This window comes from Drosophila ananassae, chromosome 3R (assembly GCF_017639315.1).
Source record: "Drosophila ananassae strain 14024-0371.13 chromosome 3R, ASM1763931v2, whole genome shotgun sequence".
In the NCBI taxonomy this organism is placed as follows: domain Eukaryota; kingdom Metazoa; phylum Arthropoda; class Insecta; order Diptera; family Drosophilidae; genus Drosophila; species Drosophila ananassae.
The window spans coordinates 9,427,398-9,445,598 of record NC_057930.1 but is presented as its reverse complement, the minus strand read 5'-3'; the positions used below and the strand labels follow the sequence as shown (position 1 = coordinate 9,445,598).

The window sequence follows — 18,201 nt, the reverse complement described above, 5'->3', positions numbered from 1 at the left end:
GTGCACCCGAATTAAGTGAAAAGGAGAAGACTCAAATTGAAACAATGGCTAAGTGTGGAGTTAAAGTTGGCGAAATTGCCAAAAGAATTAATAGGCATCGCGTTACAATTGGATTTTTTTTTTAAAAACCCAGAGAAATATGCGCAATTGAACCGCAAGGGAGCCTTTTCGAAAATAGACGCGCGCACCAAACGGCACATTCGAGCCTTGGCAACAGCTAAGACAATGAGTTGTGCACAAATAAAAGCAGAATTGCAATTGCCAATAAGCAGGCAAAGAGTGCAACAGATTTGCAAAAAAGATTTAAACCTGCAGTATGATGCAAAGGTGCACAAACCAAAACTCTTACCAAGACATAAGAAGGCCAGGCTTGCCTTTTATGAAAAATATAAGTTTTGGACAAATGAATTTGAAAAAGTGATTTGTAGCGATGAGAAGAAGTTTAATTTGGACGGCCCAGACGGTAACCAAAAGAATTGGAGGGATCCTAGGCATCCAAGACAGACTTGCCATAAGCGAAACCACGGTGGTGGCTCACTTATGGTTTGGGCCGCTTTTAGTGCTAAAGGAAAGTCCCCTATATGCTTTGTACCAGGACGGATAAATGCGCAAATGTATACGGATCTCCTAGAAAGTGAACTTTTACCATTTGCAGAAGAGTTGCATGGCGAGGACTGGGTATTTCAACAGGATAACGCTCCTATACACGTTGCGGGGTATACGATGTCGTTCCTGGAATCAAAAAATATACCCTTACTGCAGTGGCCAGCAATAAGTCCGGACTTGAACCCAATTGAGAACCTTTGGGGCATCCTGTCAGCAAAAGTCTACAAGAGTGGAAGACAGTTTGAGTCATTGAAAGGCTTGAAGGAAGCCATTGTTAAAGAATGGGATGCTATCGACACAAACACGCTCCAAAACTTGGTAAACTCAATGCCCCAACGTTTGGAATTGGTTTTACAAGAAAACGGAGGTTCTATACCATATTAAAATAATAATCTTAAGTCATTTTGTTAAAAATTATTACTTAGTTCCTTGAATTTTTGCGCTTTTTCAATTTTGCACAAATATCAACTTTCGCTGAAGAATTTTTTCAATTAAATTTTCTATATATAAAACATTTTATAATTTAATAAAAATCATGTTTATCTAATTTCAATACCAACTACCTTTTTAAAAAAATATTGATAAAAAATTTGCCAAGTAAAAGTTAAAAAATAAACCAACAAAATATGATGCACAAATATCAATTTTACTGAGGTACATAGCCTACATAATTCAATATATGGTAGAATTTCTTCTATTAGGTGTACTGCGGAAACTGTGGGTGATGGAACCCATGTTTATTGTGGACTTTATTTCAGGGGAGCCTAAAGGATATGGAGCAGGTGAAATAATGCGTGGTGATGTTTTTTTGTCGGCCTGTGATGTCGGCTGTTCTGAGCGTGCATGGAATGAAGTCTGGTTGGGCTTTAAAAGCTTTAAAAGCTACATACATAACTCAGACAAGCTAAGGAGGTCAAGGGTAAATACTATACATAAATAATTTATACTTAATTTAATATGCATGTATGTATATTAAACATGTATGTACATGTATGTATAAATATTATCATTCGTTTATTTCCAGGAAAATAGATTTCGGAGAACGCACACGTAAATTTTTACACAAATAAATATTTTTTTTCCATGAAATTAAACAGAAAACTGCTTCCATTTCATTATTAATATACGATTTTTTTAAATATCACATACACGTTTTATTAAATTAACATCAGAAATTTAATTTCCGTTTAAATAAATATACTCTTTTTTAATAATATACATATATAAATATCATATTAATATTTAATATACATATGTATATAGATAGATATATTATATGATATATGTATAATATCTTTATTTCAATAAATTTATTCTAAGTTAAAACATATGCGTATTATAACAGCACAAGTTCGAAATAAACACATAAACATACAAAAAATGAGGGTGTTAATATTAAACTAGTCGTGCAATTACAAAATGTCAAAGATAACCTAGACAATGTCGTGAGGCGGTCGAGCGCCTCACAGTTATCAAGGGTTGTCCAAGTCCCCGACTAATTGCGGAAACAAAACAATGAACCGTGTTGTAACCTCCTGCCGGAGTGCAAAATGCAAATCAATCGAGAGGATTAAAGTCCTTCAATACTTTGAAAAACCCCAAAAAGGGAAAGGAATCATCCCGAATAATACGGGAGGGGAAACTTTGCCAACTTCTGCTCCTCCAGAAAAAAACACTTACTTATAGTTACCGTTGGAGCATTGGCAATGCTACCAAGATTAGCGATGTAGTCTAGAATATATATTATATATACATATACATATATATATTTCCAATTATATAAAATATTGTTATTTTATTTAAGAACCAAAGGAATATATTCTTAATATAATTATTAATAATTTAAAAAAAATGTGTGTTAATCGGAAAACATGCGATAAGACTAATTCGCCGAAAAATGTAAATCATATTCTGCTCCTAATCTTACGAAAAACTAAGTATTTATATATAAATATATATATATTTTTCTATAATATGCACAAAACAGAATTCAATAGAAGCTTACATGGTTCAGAGATTTTTAAGTAGGTTCAGTTAAATATTGACCGTTGCCAGCACTAGTACTAGGTCTTTCTGAGGTCTTGCGACAATCAACTCTCATAATGGAAAATAAAACATCCCTTTTTTTCGGGATTATTGCGTGCACGCTGCTCGTCCTGTGCAGTGCAACCCAGGAGGAGTACGTCACCCTGGAAAAGGCAGTGAACAGTTTGTCCAACGTTGTTGGTACATATAACGATGAATTTGACAAGAAAGTCAAATTTGAGGTCCTGCAGGAAGCCATCGAGGCAATTGATAGAGCTATGTTCGGTTATCACGGGGAAGCTAAGAAGAATCTCGATGAGTTACGCCAGTTGAACTCAGAGGCCCATCTCATGTACAAAAAGTGCGTTGGTCCTGTCTATGAGTGGTGTGTTGCCATTAACAGTACTCTGGAAACGATCACCCCGTATATCACTGACCCGAGGGCGACAGCCGAGGACAGGGATTTTCTGTGGAACGCGACTGTGAAGGCTCTGGGCTCGGGGCTCAGCAAAACGAGTGTCTCATTGGATTTGTTGGAACAGGTTCAGGCTAAAGTGGAAAATTTGAAACAATTGCTGGAGGTCATTTCGGGGGAGGTGAACAATGATTTCGGCCCGGAAGGATACTATGGAAAGCAGAAGCAGTCCCTGGAGGAGGCTAAAGAAGGAAAAGGAAGTGCCGCCGCGAAGGCCATTGCCACCTTTATTACCTCAATTTTTAAGACAGTTGTGGCTATTGTGACTGGTAATATAGGGGAGGTCTTGAATTTGGTGCCAACATTTGCTCAGCAAGGATTAGATGTCGTGTTGAAGCTGCGGGAGAAGGCCTCCATTGATAAGCAACTGAAGGCGATTGAAGTTTTCTTCCAGACGCTGAGCGAAAAGATAGCCTATGCTAAGAAAATAGCTCTGGAAGTCGACGCGGCTCTAGAAGAGGATCATCAGAACCTGCATTCACTCGCTACCTTAATTGATGTGGCAAACAACGTGAGTAACAATAATTGTGTAACGTCGATCCTTGAAAAATTATTTATTCATTTCCAGAACAACCAATTGCTGCTTAATGCGGATCCAAGTCTTCGAGCCCTGATTATTCCGAAACTGAATGCAATGGGACACAAGTGCTACGAGTACGTTGTTTGGCACGGCTATGGCACGAAGAACTACTATTTCAATCAAGTTAGGACCAAACGCCACACCACCGAATCGTGCGAAATGGGAAGGATTTCGCGAATAATCCAATCATTACCGGAAAATTACGATTTGGGTATGATAGTTTCAGCTACTTATAAAATTATGAGCGAAGTTGATTGTGATTCCGCTGCTGAAAAGGGACATTTGGCCTCCCTAAATGAGTTCCCCATTGAGGGATCAGCCCAGCCTGCCCCACTTTTAAATTCGATGAATATGGATTTGGTTCTAAAACATCTAAAGTATGTCTAAGGGATCACGATTTAAAATTTAAATGTTCCATTTTAAAAATGTAATTCTTGCCTAAAGCTTAGATTTCTTTGTTTTCAATAAAGTTTGCAAAATAAAATAAAATGCAATTTGCAATTATATGAGAATTATATATGTATGTATATGTTTTTCTTTTCATCTGGGGGTACTGGGGTACTGTACTGAGGTTTTAATATTATGAAGGGCAGTAGCTTTTTGCATTTTCTAAAATAGTAGGCGAACGTAAATTTCTGTAGTCTGTCTAGGACAGGTTCATTTTAGAATGTATTGAGTTGACTTGGGCAGCATTTAACGTTTTCTTAGGCCGAAAATCAAATCTTCAGACCCAGAATGGCGGCCAGAGCCAAGATGGCTGAGCAAGCCTCACCATGGTACTCTAGCTTCTACAACTCGATCAAGCAGGCGCCTACAAAAGTGACCCTCCTGGTGGTTTCGGCGCTAGTCTTCTACAAGGTGGTGGGTCTGACCCGGCGGCGACACCGTCTTCCTCGGGATTGGCAGGCTCTGGGCTCGGATCCCATTAGATCAGATATAAAATTAAAGTTAGGCGGTGGACTTCCGGCGCTTCCGATATGGGATCAACAGTACAGTGAAAAGTATCCTTACGTTGAAAAACTTTTGCGTGAAGGCATGCCTCATAACGAAGAAGAGCTTGTGGAGGATAGCGCGAACTACAACGTATATTGTTTAACTAACTATAATAAATTCAATAAAACTATTTCCAGTTTTCCCTTAAATCAAAAATCATATAAAAAACCTCTTGACGAGGTAAAGTACCGGTGACGAACCTGCATGCGAAACCCAAAATATCTGATATCAATTTTAGTGACGAAAATATGCTATATAGATGTACAAAATTGCATATAAAAATATCTTATTTAATATCTTTCTTAATTATATGAATTTTTTCATTAACAAAGTTTTTTTAATTTTTTTGACGTAAGCTTAAGGTATTTCAAAAAGTTGTAGAAAAATAGTTGCTCATATGATAATAACAAACATTTTCAAATTTTTTTCAGGATTTTTAAGAAAAAAATAGTGCAAACAGACAAACCGACAACTGGCTTCATTTTGAAGAAGAAGAAAAAATCGAATTTTTCGAATAACTTCTAAATGAAATGTCGGAATATAGAATGCGAATATATAAAAATATTCTAAAAATGGACTAAAATGTGTCCACCCCCCCTTTAGTGATTAAAAATTTTTTTACTGTCACCCTAATTTCTCCCAAACCAAATAACTTTTGGAATTTGTTTCGACAAAAATTATCTATTTGAAACAATACCTTTCGATTGGTATATCATTCATTTAGATCGGTTGCCTACAGAAAATTTTTTATTCTTCGGCTATATATGGGGTTTCCTCGCGCACGCCTAGGCATGCAGGTCGTCACCTCGTGGACTTCCGTCCACAGTGATTAAAACATGTTATGATCTACTGATTTTAATAAGCAACAAAAAATCTTCCATAGGAAAATGTTTGGGGAAAAATCATAGAAGCCCAAAAATAAATGGAGAAAATCGGAGATTTCACTTTAGATGAGTATTCCAAAGACATGGTTACTTCTATATGAAATTTGTTTTTGGTAGTTGGTATATGTATGTACATTGTACATTTCAAAAATGATATGTACTAAAAAATGATGCACTAATGAAAAATAAATATGTGGTACAATTTGATCAATTTCTTCTACTAGTTGTACCGCGGAAACTGTGGGTGATGAAACCCATGTTTGTCCTGAACTTGGTTTCAGTGAAGCCTTAAGGATATTGGGCAGGTGAAATTTTGCGTGGAGATATTCTGCTGTCGGGCTGTGATATCGGCTGTTCTGACTTATAATTATACTGCGTTTAAAGGTATGAAGGAAAAAACTAAGTCAGATAAGCTAAGAAGCTTATTCTCATTAAGAATACAACCTCCTTGAAAAAAATCTAAATTAAAAAAAAATCTAGTACCAACGTCATATGATTTCCTCTAGTTTTCCCACCCACTCCAAAAAGGTACTCGTTTTGATGAGTTCTGCGTCAATTGCGTGGATAATTTCCATAAGAAGGGCACTAGGGTTTACTTACTATGTTTTGGGTCTTTAGTCTTTCTTTAAGTCTTTTTTTTATTAATGAAAAAAATAATAATCTAAACCAGAAAGGAAAGCTAACTTCGGGCGGAGCCGAAGTATGTATATATACCCTTGCAGTTGAGTCGCAGTCCGCTAGGTGGCGCCACGCATCATATATTATTAGATATATAGCGGATCGTATATAGTTGGCCGATCCTTATGAAATTTGACATATCCTTCTAACTTGAAAAACAACGAAGGTATGGCATTTCCGATCAATCAGTTATATGGCAGCTATAGGATATAGTCGACCGATCCCGGCCGTTCCGACTTATGTACTGCCTGCAACAGAAAGAAGGGTGTGTGCAAAGTTTCAAATCGATAGCTCCAAAACTGAGAGACTTGTTTGCGTAGAAACCGACAGACAGACAGACGGACAGTCGGACATGCTCATATCGACTCAGGATGTGATTCTGATCAAGAATATATATACTTTATAGGGTCGGAGATGTCTCCTTCACTGCGTGGCACACTTTTGACCAAAATTATAATACCCTCTGCAAGGGTATTAAAACGAGAATACTATAAATAATTTATAATTAATTTAACATACATATGTATGTATAAATTAATATTTATGTATATGAATGATAATATTCAATTATTTCCAAGGAAATGGATTTCGGAGAATACACATGTAAATTAGCACACAAATAAATAATTTTATTTTCCATGAAATTAAACCGAACACTGCTTCCATTTCATTATCAATATAAGATTTTTTAAAATATCAAATAAACGTTTTGTAAAATTAAGATCAGAAATTAAATTTCCTTTTAAATAACAATACTCTTATTTAATAATATACTATTTATTTATTATGATATATACTATTTTTATTTCAATAAATTTATTCTAAGCGTATTATAACATGCGTCTTCCTATGCGTATTATAACAGCACAAGTTCGAAATAAACACATAAACATACAAAAAATGAGGGTGTTAATATTAAACTAGTCGTGCAATTACAAAATGTCAAAGATAACCTAGACAATGTCGTGAGGCGGTCGAGCGCCTCACAGTTATCAAGGGTTGTCCAAGTCCCCGACTAATTGCGGAAACAAAACAATGAACCGTGTTGTAACCTCCTGCCGGAGTGCAAAATGCAAATCAATCGAGAGGATTAAAGTCCTTCAATACTTTGAAAACCCCAAAAAAAGGGAAAGGAATCATCCCGAATAATACGGGAGGGGAAACTTTGCCAACTTCTGCTCCTGCAGAAAAAAACACTTATAGTTACCGTTGGAGCATTGGCAATGCTACCAAGATTAGCGATGTAGTCTAGAATATATATTATATATACATATACATATATATATTTCCAATTATATAAAATATTGTTATTTTATTTAAGAACCAAAGGAATATATTCTTAATATAATTATTAATAATTTAAAAAAAAAAACACACATAATCGGAAAACATGCGATAAGACTAATTCGCCGAAAAATGTAAATCATATTCTGCTCCTAATCTTACGAAAAACTAAGTATTTATATATAAATATATATATATTTTTCTATAATATGCACAAAACCGAATTCAATAGAAGCTTACTTGGTTCAGAGATTTTTAAGTAGGTTCAGTTAAATATTGACCGTTGCCAGCACTAGTACTAGGTCTTTCTGAGGTCTTGCGACAATCAACTCTCATAATGGAAAATAAAACATCCCTTTTTTTCGGGATTATTGCGTGCACGCTGCTCGTCCTGTGCAGTGCAACCCAGGAGGAGTACGTCACCCTGGAGAAGGCAGTGAACAGTTTGTCCAACGTTGTTGGTACATATAACGATGAATTTGACAAGAAAGTCAAATTTGAGGTCCTGCAGGAAGCCATCGAGGCAATTGATAGAGCTATGTTCGGTTATCACGGGGAAGCTAAGAAGAATCTCGATGAGTTACGCCAGTTGAACTCAGAGGCCCATCTCATGTACAAAAAGTGCGTTGGTCCTGTCTATGAGTGGTGTGTTGCCATTAACAGTACTCTGGAAACGATCACCCCGTATATCACTGACCCGAGGGCGACAGCCGAGGACAGGGATTTTCTGTGGAACGCGACTGTGAAGGCTCTGGGCTCGGGGCTCAGCAAAACGAGTGTCTCATTGGATTTGTTGGAACAGGTTCAGGCTAAAGTGGAAAATTTGAAACAATTGCTGGAGGTCATTTCGGGGGAGGTGAACAATGATTTCGGCCCGGAAGGATACTATGGAAAGCAGAAGCAGTCCCTGGAGGAGGCTAAAGAAGGAAAAGGAAGTGCCGCCGCGAAGGCCATTGCCACCTTTATTACCTCAATTTTTAAGACAGTTGTGGCTATTGTGACTGGTAATATAGGGGAGGTCTTGAATTTGGTGCCAACATTTGCTCAGCAAGGATTAGATGTCGTGTTGAAGCTGCGGGAGAAGGCCTCCATTGATAAGCAACTGAAGGCGATTGAAGTTTTCTTCCAGACGCTGAGCGAAAAGATAGCCTATGCTAAGAAAATAGCTCTGGAAGTCGACGCGGCTCTAGAAGAGGATCATCAGAACCTGCATTCACTCGCTACCTTAATTGATGTGGCAAACAACGTGAGTAACAATAATTGTGTAACGTCGATCCTTGAAAAATTATTTATTCATTTCCAGAACAACCAATTGCTGCTTAATGCGGATCCAAGTCTTCGAGCCCTGATTATTCCGAAACTGAATGCAATGGGACACAAGTGCTACGAGTACGTTGTTTGGCACGGCTATGGCACGAAGAACTACCATTTCAATCAAGTTAGGACCAAACGCCACACCACCGAATCGTGCGAAATGGGAAGGATTTCGCGAATAATCCAATCATTACCGGAAAATTACGATTTGGGTATGATAGTTTCGGCTACTTATAAAATTATGAGCGAAGTTGATTGTGATTCCACTGCTGAAAAGGGACATTTGGCCTCCCTAAATGAGTTCCCCATTGAGGGATCAGCCCAGCCTGCCCCACTTTTAAATTCGATGAATATGGATTTGGTTCTAAAACATCTAAAGTATGTCTAAGGGATCACGATTTAAAATTTAAATGTTCCATTTTAAAAATTTAATTCTTTCCTAAAGCTTAGATTTCTTTGTTTTCAATAAAGTTTGCAAAATAAAATAAAATGCAATTTGCAATAATATGAGAATTATATATGTATGTATATGTTTTTCTTTTCATCTGGGGGTACTGGGGTACTGTACTGAGGTTTTAATATTATGAAGGGCAGTAGCTTTTTGCATTTTCTAAAATAGTAGGCGAACGTAAATTTCTGTAGTCTGTCTAGGACAGGTTCATTTTAGAATGTATTGAGTTGACTTGGGCAGCATTTAACGTTTTCTTAGGCCGAAAATCAAATCTTCAGACCCAGAATGGCGGCCAGAGCCAAGATGGCTGAGCAAGCCTCACCATGGTACTCTAGCTTCTACAACTCGATCAAGCAGGCGCCTACAAAAGTGACCCTCCTGGTGGTTTCGGCGCTAGTCTTCTACAAGGTGGTGGGTCTGACCCGGCGGCGACACCGTCTTCCTCGGGATTGGCAGGCTCTGGGCTCGGATCCCATTAGATCAGATATAAAATTAAAGTTAGGCGGTGGACTTCCGGCGCTTCCGATATGGGATCAACAGTACAGTGAAAAGTATCCTTACGTTGAAAAACTTTTGCGTGAAGGCATGCCTCATAACGAAGAAGAGCTTGTGGAGGATAGCGCGAACTACAACGTATATTGTTTAACTAACTATAATAAATTCAATAAAACTATTTCCAGTTTTCCCTTAAATCAAAAATCATATAAAAAACCTCTTGACGAGGTAAAGTACCGGTGACGAACCTGCATGCGAAACCCAGAATATCTGATATCAATTTTAGTGACGAAAATATGCTATATAGGTGAACAAAATTGCATATAAAAAATATCTTATTTAATATCTTTCTTAATTATATGAATTTTTTCATTAACAAAGTTTTTTTAATTTTTTTGACGTAAGCTTAAGGTATTTCAAAAAGTTGTAGAAAAATAGTTGCTCATATGATAATAACAAACATTTTCAAATTTTTTTCAGGATTTTTAAGAAAAAAATAGTGCAAACAGACAAACCGACAACTGGCTTCATTTTGAAGAAGAAAAAATCGAATTTTTCGAATAACTTCTAAATGAAATGTCGGAATATAGAATGCGAATATATAAAAATATTCTAAAAATGGACTAAAATGTGTCCACCAGCCCCCCTTTAGTGATTAAAAATTTTTTTACTGTCACCCTAATTTCTCCCAAACCAAATAACTTTTGGAATTTGTTTCGACAAAAATTATCTATTTGAAACAATACCTTTCGATTGGTATATCATTCATTTAGATCGGTTGCCTACAGAAAATTTTTTATTCTTCGGCTATATATGGGGTTTCCTCGCGCACGCCTAGGCATGCAGGTCGTCACCTCGTGGACTTCCGTCCACAGTGATTAAAACATGTTATGATCTACTGATTTTAATAAGCAACAAAAAATCTTCCATAGGAAAATGTTTGGGGAAAAATCATAGAAGCCCAAAAATAAATGGAGAAAATCGGAGATTTCACTTTAGATGAGTATTCCAAAGACATGGTTACTTCTATATGAAATTTGTTTTTGGTAGTTGGTATATGTATGTACATTGTACATTTCAAAAATGATATGTACTAAAAAATGATGCACTAATGAAAAATAAATATGTGGTACAATTTGATCAATTTCTTCTACTAGTTGTACCGCGGAAACTGTGGGTGATGAAACCCATGTTTGTCCTGAACTTGGTTTCAGTGAAGCCTTAAGGATATTGGGCAGGTGAAATTTTGCGTGGAGATATTCTGCTGTCGGGCTGTGATATCGGCTGTTCTGACTTATAATTATACTGCGTTTAAAGGTATGAAGGAAAAAACTAAGTCAGACAAGCTAAGAAGCTTATTCTCATTAAGAATACAACCTCCTTGAAAAAAATCTAAATTAAAAAAAAATCTAGTACCAACGTCATATGATTTCCTCTAGTTTTCCCACCCACTCCAAAAAGGTACTCGTTTTGATGAGTTCTGCGTCAATTGCGTGGATAATTTCCATAAGAAGGGCACTAGGGTTTACTTACTATGTTTTGGGTCTTTAGTCTTTCTTTAAGTCTTTTTTTTATTAATGAAAAAAATAATAATCTAAACCAGAAAGGAAAGCTAACTTCGGGCGGAGCCGAAGTATGTATATATACCCTTGCAGTTGAGTCGCAGTCCGCTAGGTGGCGCCACGCATCATATATTATTAGATATATAGCGGATCGTATATAGTTGGCCGATCCTTATGAAATTTGACATATCCTTCTAACTTGAAAAACAACGAAGGTATGGCATTTCCGATCAATCAGTTATATGGCAGCTATAGGATATAGTCGACCGATCCCGGCCGTTCCGACTTACATATGTACTGCCTGCAACAGAAAGAAGGGTGTGTGCAAAGTTTCAAATCGATAGCTCCAAAACTGAGAGACTTGTTTGCGTAGAAACCGACAGACAGACAGACGGACAGTCGGACATGCTCATATCGACTCAGGATGTGATTCTGATCAAGAATATATATACTTTATAGGGTCGGAGATGTCTCCTTCACTGCGTGGCACACTTTTGACCAAAATTATAATACCCTCTGCAAGGGTATTAAAACGAGAATACTATAAATAACACGGTGCGACAGTGAAAAAACACTTGTTCACCAATTTTCATTATTTTTTAATGAAATTTGTCTCGTTTTATTCAGAATGAATGAGACAACATTGATATGTGGCAAACATGACAGAATTTTAGTAAGTTTTACCGAAAAACTGGCATCAAAATCCGAAAAACACGAATAAAAGTCGAAAACTTTAGTTTCAGGTGTAAAAATTTTGTCCTTTTTGTTCAACAAAATCGAAGATATATTTTTTTTTCAAAAGCTACAACATTTAACTATTGAAAAACACCGAAAATTTTGAAATCGGTTGAAAAAAACGCGTTCAGGAATTTTTAAGCGCAAAAAAGTCCCGAAAAAACGGTTTTTTTTAAATAAAAAAAAATTGGAGGGTTCCAAAAATATAAAAAAAATATTTTTGAGTTCTCTTCGACCAGATTAACAACCTACACTATCTCGTTTCCCAAGTGTATTTCGTTTTTTTTTTTTTGTCGCACAGTGTAATTTATAATTAATTTAACATACATATGTATGTATAAATTAATATTTATGTATATGAATGATAATATTCAATTATTTCCAAGGAAATGGATTTCGGAGAATACACATGTAAATTAGCACACAAATAAATAATTTTATTTTCCATGAAATTAAACCGAACACTGCTTCCATTTCATTATCAATATAAGATTTTTTAAAATATCAAATAAACGTTTTGTAAAATTAAGATCAGAAATTAAATTTCCTTTTAAATAACAATACTCTTATTTAATAATATACTATTTATTTATTATGATATATACTATTTTTATTTCAATAAATTTATTCTAAGCGTATTATAACATGCGTCTTCCTATGCGTATTATAACAGCACAAGTTCGAAATAAACACATAAACATACAAAAAATGAGGGTGTTAATATTAAACTAGTCGTGCAATTACAAAATGTCAAAGATAACCTAGACAATGTCGTGAGGCGGTCGAGCGCCTCACAGTTATCAAGGGTTGTCCAAGTCCCCGACTAATTGCGGAAACAAAACAATGAACCGTGTTGTAACCTCCTGCCGGAGTGCAAAATGCAAATCAATCGAGAGGATTAAAGTCCTTCAATACTTTGAAAACCCCAAAAAAAGGGAAAGGAATCATCCCGAATAATACGGGAGGGGAAACTTTGCCAACTTCTGCTCCTGCAGAAAAAAACACTTATAGTTACCGTTGGAGCATTGGCAATGCTACCAAGATTAGCGATGTAGTCTAGAATATATATTATATATACATATACATATATATATTTCCAATTATATAAAATATTGTTATTTTATTTAAGAACCAAAGGAATATATTCTTAATATAATTATTAATAATTTAAAAAAAAAAACACACATAATCGGAAAACATGCGATAAGACTAATTCGCCGAAAAATGTAAATCATATTCTGCTCCTAATCTTACGAAAAACTAAGTATTTATATATAAATATATATATATTTTTCTATAATATGCACAAAACCGAATTCAATAGAAGCTTACTTGGTTCAGAGATTTTTAAGTAGGTTCAGTTAAATATTGACCGTTGCCAGCACTAGTACTAGGTCTTTCTGAGGTCTTGCGACAATCAACTCTCATAATGGAAAATAAAACATCCCTTTTTTTCGGGATTATTGCGTGCACGCTGCTCGTCCTGTGCAGTGCAACCCAGGAGGAGTACGTCACCCTGGAGAAGGCAGTGAACAGTTTGTCCAACGTTGTTGGTACATATAACGATGAATTTGACAAGAAAGTCAAATTTGAGGTCCTGCAGGAAGCCATCGAGGCAATTGATAGATCTATGTTCGGCTATCACGGGGAAGCTAAGAAGAATCTCGATGAGTTACGCCAGTTGAACTCAGAGGCCCATCTCATGTACAAAAAGTGCGTTGGTCCTGTCTATGAGTGGTGTGTTGCCATTAACAGTACTCTGGAAACGATCACCCCGTATATCACTGACCCGAGGGCGACAGCCGAGGACAGGGATTTTCTGTGGAACGCGACTGTGAAGGCTCTGGGCTCGGGGCTCAGCAAAACGAGTGTCTCATTGGATTTGTTGGAACAGGTTCAGGCTAAAGTGGAAAATTTGAAACAATTGCTGGAGGTCATTTCGGGGGAGGTGAACAATGATTTCGGCCCGGAAGGATACTATGGAAAGCAGAAGCAGTCCCTGGAGGAGGCTAAAGAAGGAAAAGGAAGTGCCGCCGCGAAGGCCATTGCCACCTTTATTACCTCAATTTTTAAGACAGTTGTGGCTATTGTGACGGGTAATATAGGGGAGGTCTTGAATTTGGTGCCAACATTTGCTCAGCAAGGATTAGATGTCGTGATGAAGCTGCGGGAGAAGGCCTCCATTGATCAGCAACTGAAGGCGATTGAAGTTTTCTTCCAGATGCTGAGCGAAAAGATAGCCTATGCTAAGAAAATAGCTCTGGAAGTCGACGCGGCTCTAGAAGAGGATCATCAGAACCTGCATTCACTCGCTACCTTAATTGATGTGGCAAACAACGTGAGTAACAATAATTGTGTAACGTCGATCCTTGAAAAATTATTTATTCATTTCCAGAACAACCAATTGCTGCTTAATGCGGATCCAAGTCTTCGAGCCCTGATTATTCCGAAACTGAATGCAATGGGACACAAGTGCTACGAGTACGTTGTTTGGCACGGCTATGGCACGAAGAACTACCATTTCAATCAAGTTAGGACCAAACGCCACACCACCGAATCGTGCGAAATGGGAAGGATTTCGCGAATAATCCAATCATTACCGGAAAATTACGATTTGGGTATGATAGTTTCGGCTACTTATAAAATTATGAGCGAAGTTGATTGTGATTCCGCTGCTGAAAAGGGACATTTGGCCTCCCTAAATGAGTTCCCCATTGAGGGATCAGCCCAGCCTGCCCCACTTTTAAATTCGATGAATATGGATTTGGTTCTAAAACATCTAAAGTATGTCTAAGGGATCACGATTTAAAATTTAAATGTTCCATTTTAAAAATTTAATTCTTTCCTAAAGCTTAGATTTCTTTGTTTTCAATAAAGTTTGCAAAATAAAATAAAATGCAATTTGCAATAATATGAGAATTATATATGTATGTATATGTTTTTCTTTTCATCTGGGGGTACTGGGGTACTGTACTGAGGTTTTAATATTATGAAGGGCAGTAGCTTTTTGCATTTTCTAAAATAGTAGGTGTTGGGACTTGTGCCAGCATCAAAAATCATAATTATTTCTATTTCTATTCTCTCAGTGTAACCAGCCGCAGCGGTCCACTAATTGCCCGTTATCAGCTGCTCCATATTCTTTGTTTCTCCCAGATTCGCATGCGCTTTGTTGTTCTTTTGTAGCGCATGCAGTTTGGGAGCTTTGGTGGAGCTTCTGCGCAAGCTCTTAGGTTTTGGCACTTGTAATTCGGTTTTGTTGGGATCGGCCGCTGCCGTTGTTTTGGGGTTAAATTGACCCAATAAAATAATTGAAATTGAATTGTGGATTCTTTATTAATTCGGTAGCTATCAAAACGCTGATAGCTCAACATTTGGTGACCCCGACGTGATCGCGCTCTAATTGATTTGTGATCATTAAAGTGCTTAAAGGAAACCTTGTAAAGGAAAACTTGTTGCTATTGTTTCCATTACATTGCACCTTGCACAAAAACAAATTACATAATGGAGTCTGGAGACTTATTTAGTGCCTCGGTTCCTGCAAGCAGGGAAAGGCTGTTGCGGCGAAGAGCAGAAGTTACCTACCAGGAGATGGAAGCCCTGCATAATAAGGTCAAGGCTGCAGTGCAGAAGGGAGATTTGACCATCATGGTACTGGAGCCGTTGGAAATTGCGTTGCGGAAGAAATTCACCACACTCCAGGATGAGTTAGAGCGATTGAGCTCTAGCGAAATTGGGAGCGAATTATTCTGGAAGTTCTCCCAGCTTGCCGCTGATGTGCGCGTTGATATTCAGGTGGGAATAGCAAGGTACTCCATGAGGGTGCCTGAACACTCCACTCGTCTCGACGGCACCACTGGTCCCATTGCTCCGTCGTTGACAAAACCAACCATCGAGGCTACGAAAGTGCATGGTGGTCTCTTGGTAAATCGTCGCTCATGCAGTCAGGAATCTTCGCTGGACCGCGACATCCAATCGGGTTTTCAGGATTTGAAATTGGAGCGAAACCTGAGCAACGATCATGATAGCCAGGACGGGTCCAATTGCGTCTCATCAGTGCCCCTGCTATCCACCGCTCCCCCCGTGGTCGCTATTTCCACATCGCATCTGGCAGTTGTCTGCGATGGATTTTCTAAAGCTGCTGTTCTTAATCCCGCATCTGGCCCGGGATTTGGTTTATTGCCACCGTTGCCGATTAAGTCAGCGCCCAGGTCTGACTCCAGTCTGGACTCTAGCCTGCACCCTTCCAATGGGGGGAGGTCGTCCGCATCGCTGCTGCCGCCGTCTGCAGCTGCCAAGGTGGCTGCTGCTCCAGCCGTGAAGGCTCCCGATCCTGCAATCGAAAGGTGCGCCTACGCGCAATTTCGGAAAGAAGTTTCCTTCCACTCTCGCCACTCTGTTGACGCTTGGCTCGAGCGCTCTCTGGATCTGGATGGACACGGCAGCCTGCAACTGAGAATTATGGACCTTGAGATCATCAGCAATATTATGTGATGAAGCTGTCCCATGCCCCTAAGGATTTTTTGTTGAAAGATGGAATTCAACGGGGGGAGGATGTTGGGACTTGTGCCAGCATCAAAAATCATAATTATTTCTATTTCTATTCTCTCAGTGTAACCAGCCGCAGCGGTCCACTAATTGCCCGTTATCAGCTGCTCCATATTCTTTGTTTCTCCCAGATTCGCATGCGCTTTGTTGTTCTTTTGTAGCGCATGCAGTTTGGGAGCTTTGGTGGAGCTTCTACGCAAGCTCTTAGGGTTTGGCACTTGTAATTCGGTTTTGTTGGGATCGGCCGCTGCCGTTGTTTTGGGGTTAAATTGACCCAATAAAATAATTGAAATTGAATTGTGGATTCTTTATTAATTCGGTAGCTATCAAAACGCTGATAGCTCAACAGTAGGCGAACGTAAATTTCTGTAGTCTGTCTAGGACAGGTTCATTTTAGAATGTATTGAGTTGACTTGGGCAGCATTTAACGTGTTCTTAGGCCGAAAATCAAATCTTCAGACCCAGAATGGCGGCCAGAGCCAAGATGGCTGAGCAAGCCTCACCATGGTACTCTAGCTTCTACAACTCGATCAAGCAGACGCCTATAAATGTGACCCTCCTGGTGGTTTCGGCGCTAGTCTTCTACAAGGTGGTGGGTCTGACCCGGCGGCGACACCGTCTTCCTCGGGATCAGCAGGCACTGGGCTCGGATCCCATTAGATCAGATATAAAAATAAAGTTGGTCGGTGGACTTCCGGCGATACGTAGCGACTTTACGGTGAGCGAGCTAAGAGAATTCGATGGATCACGACCAGACGGTCGCATTCTGGTGGCCATCAACTTCAATGTGTACGATGTCTCCAAATCCCCGCACTACTATGGTCCCCAGGGCGTCTATCCCAACTATGCTGGGAGAGATATTTCCCGAAACTTGATCAACTTCTCCGTGGAGTCTAACGAACGTGAGGCTTTTGACGATTTAAGTGACCTTTCAATCAGCCAAATGAACATATTACGGGAATGGGACCAACAGTACAGTGAAAAGTATCCTTACGTTGGAAAACTTTTGCGTGAAGGCATGCCTCATACAAATTATGCGGACGAGGAGGAGGAAGACGAGGATAACGAAGAAGAGCTTATGGAGGGTAGCGAGAACTACAACGTCGATGATACTGCGCAGGATAACGTCACTAATACGATAGATAATAAGGTGGATAATATCGTGTATAATTACGCCAAAAATACCGCTGATGATAAAATTAATGGTTACGAGGAGAACGAAGATTGTAACTGTAAAGAGGACGGGCAGATGGGCAGCGAAAAGGCTCCTGAAAAAGGGAACTAAACAGTAATACAGTAAACTCTACTTCTACGTATTAGTTATGTAAATTTATTTGTGTGCAAATTATAAGCCAAATTCAAATGTTTTACATGTCAAATATAAATTAAAACTTGAATATAATTATTTTAAAGTTTATTCTTGCAATCTCCTCGTGTATGACGGATTAATGCCAACATTCTCAATTACAGACTAAAGAAAGAAAATTTCAATAACAGCCATACTTTATTAAAGGTAAATTTAGGTAATATATTTTTTTTTGGGGTAAATTTTAGATGGTAAATATTACATTTTT

At 38.1% G+C, this 18,201-nt stretch overlaps 4 protein-coding genes across 4 annotated transcripts; all 4 read left to right on the top strand.

Moving 5' to 3' along the window:
• The first annotated feature begins 2,635 nt into the window (after window positions 1–2,635).
• Window positions 2,636–4,203, top strand: LOC26515589. The gene is made up of 2 exons (XM_014905201.3): window positions 2,636–3,617; window positions 3,675–4,203. Exons 1-2 carry the CDS (start codon window positions 2,709–2,711, stop codon window positions 4,071–4,073), a joined length of 1,308 nt encoding a protein of 435 aa, XP_014760687.1. The 5' UTR covers window positions 2,636–2,708; the 3' UTR covers window positions 4,074–4,203.
• A 3,591-nt stretch (window positions 4,204–7,794) lies between these two features.
• Window positions 7,795–9,357, top strand: LOC26514841. Its single transcript, XM_014905171.3, has 2 exons — window positions 7,795–8,771; window positions 8,829–9,357. The coding sequence occupies exons 1-2, from the start codon at window positions 7,863–7,865 to the stop codon at window positions 9,225–9,227; spliced, it is 1,308 nt and encodes a 435-aa protein (XP_014760657.2). The 5' UTR covers window positions 7,795–7,862; the 3' UTR covers window positions 9,228–9,357.
• A 4,085-nt stretch (window positions 9,358–13,442) lies between these two features.
• LOC6504328 lies at window positions 13,443–15,006 on the top strand. Its single transcript, XM_014904943.3, has 2 exons — window positions 13,443–14,420; window positions 14,478–15,006. The coding sequence occupies exons 1-2, from the start codon at window positions 13,512–13,514 to the stop codon at window positions 14,874–14,876; spliced, it is 1,308 nt and encodes a 435-aa protein (XP_014760429.1). The 5' UTR covers window positions 13,443–13,511; the 3' UTR covers window positions 14,877–15,006.
• Window positions 15,007–16,979: 1,973 nt separating this feature from the next.
• Window positions 16,980–18,029, top strand: LOC6504333 (membrane-associated progesterone receptor component 1). The gene has a single exon (XM_001964995.2). It carries the CDS (start codon window positions 17,094–17,096, stop codon window positions 17,910–17,912), a length of 819 nt encoding a protein of 272 aa, XP_001965031.1. The 5' UTR covers window positions 16,980–17,093; the 3' UTR covers window positions 17,913–18,029.
• The last annotated feature ends 172 nt before the right edge of the window (window positions 18,030–18,201 follow it).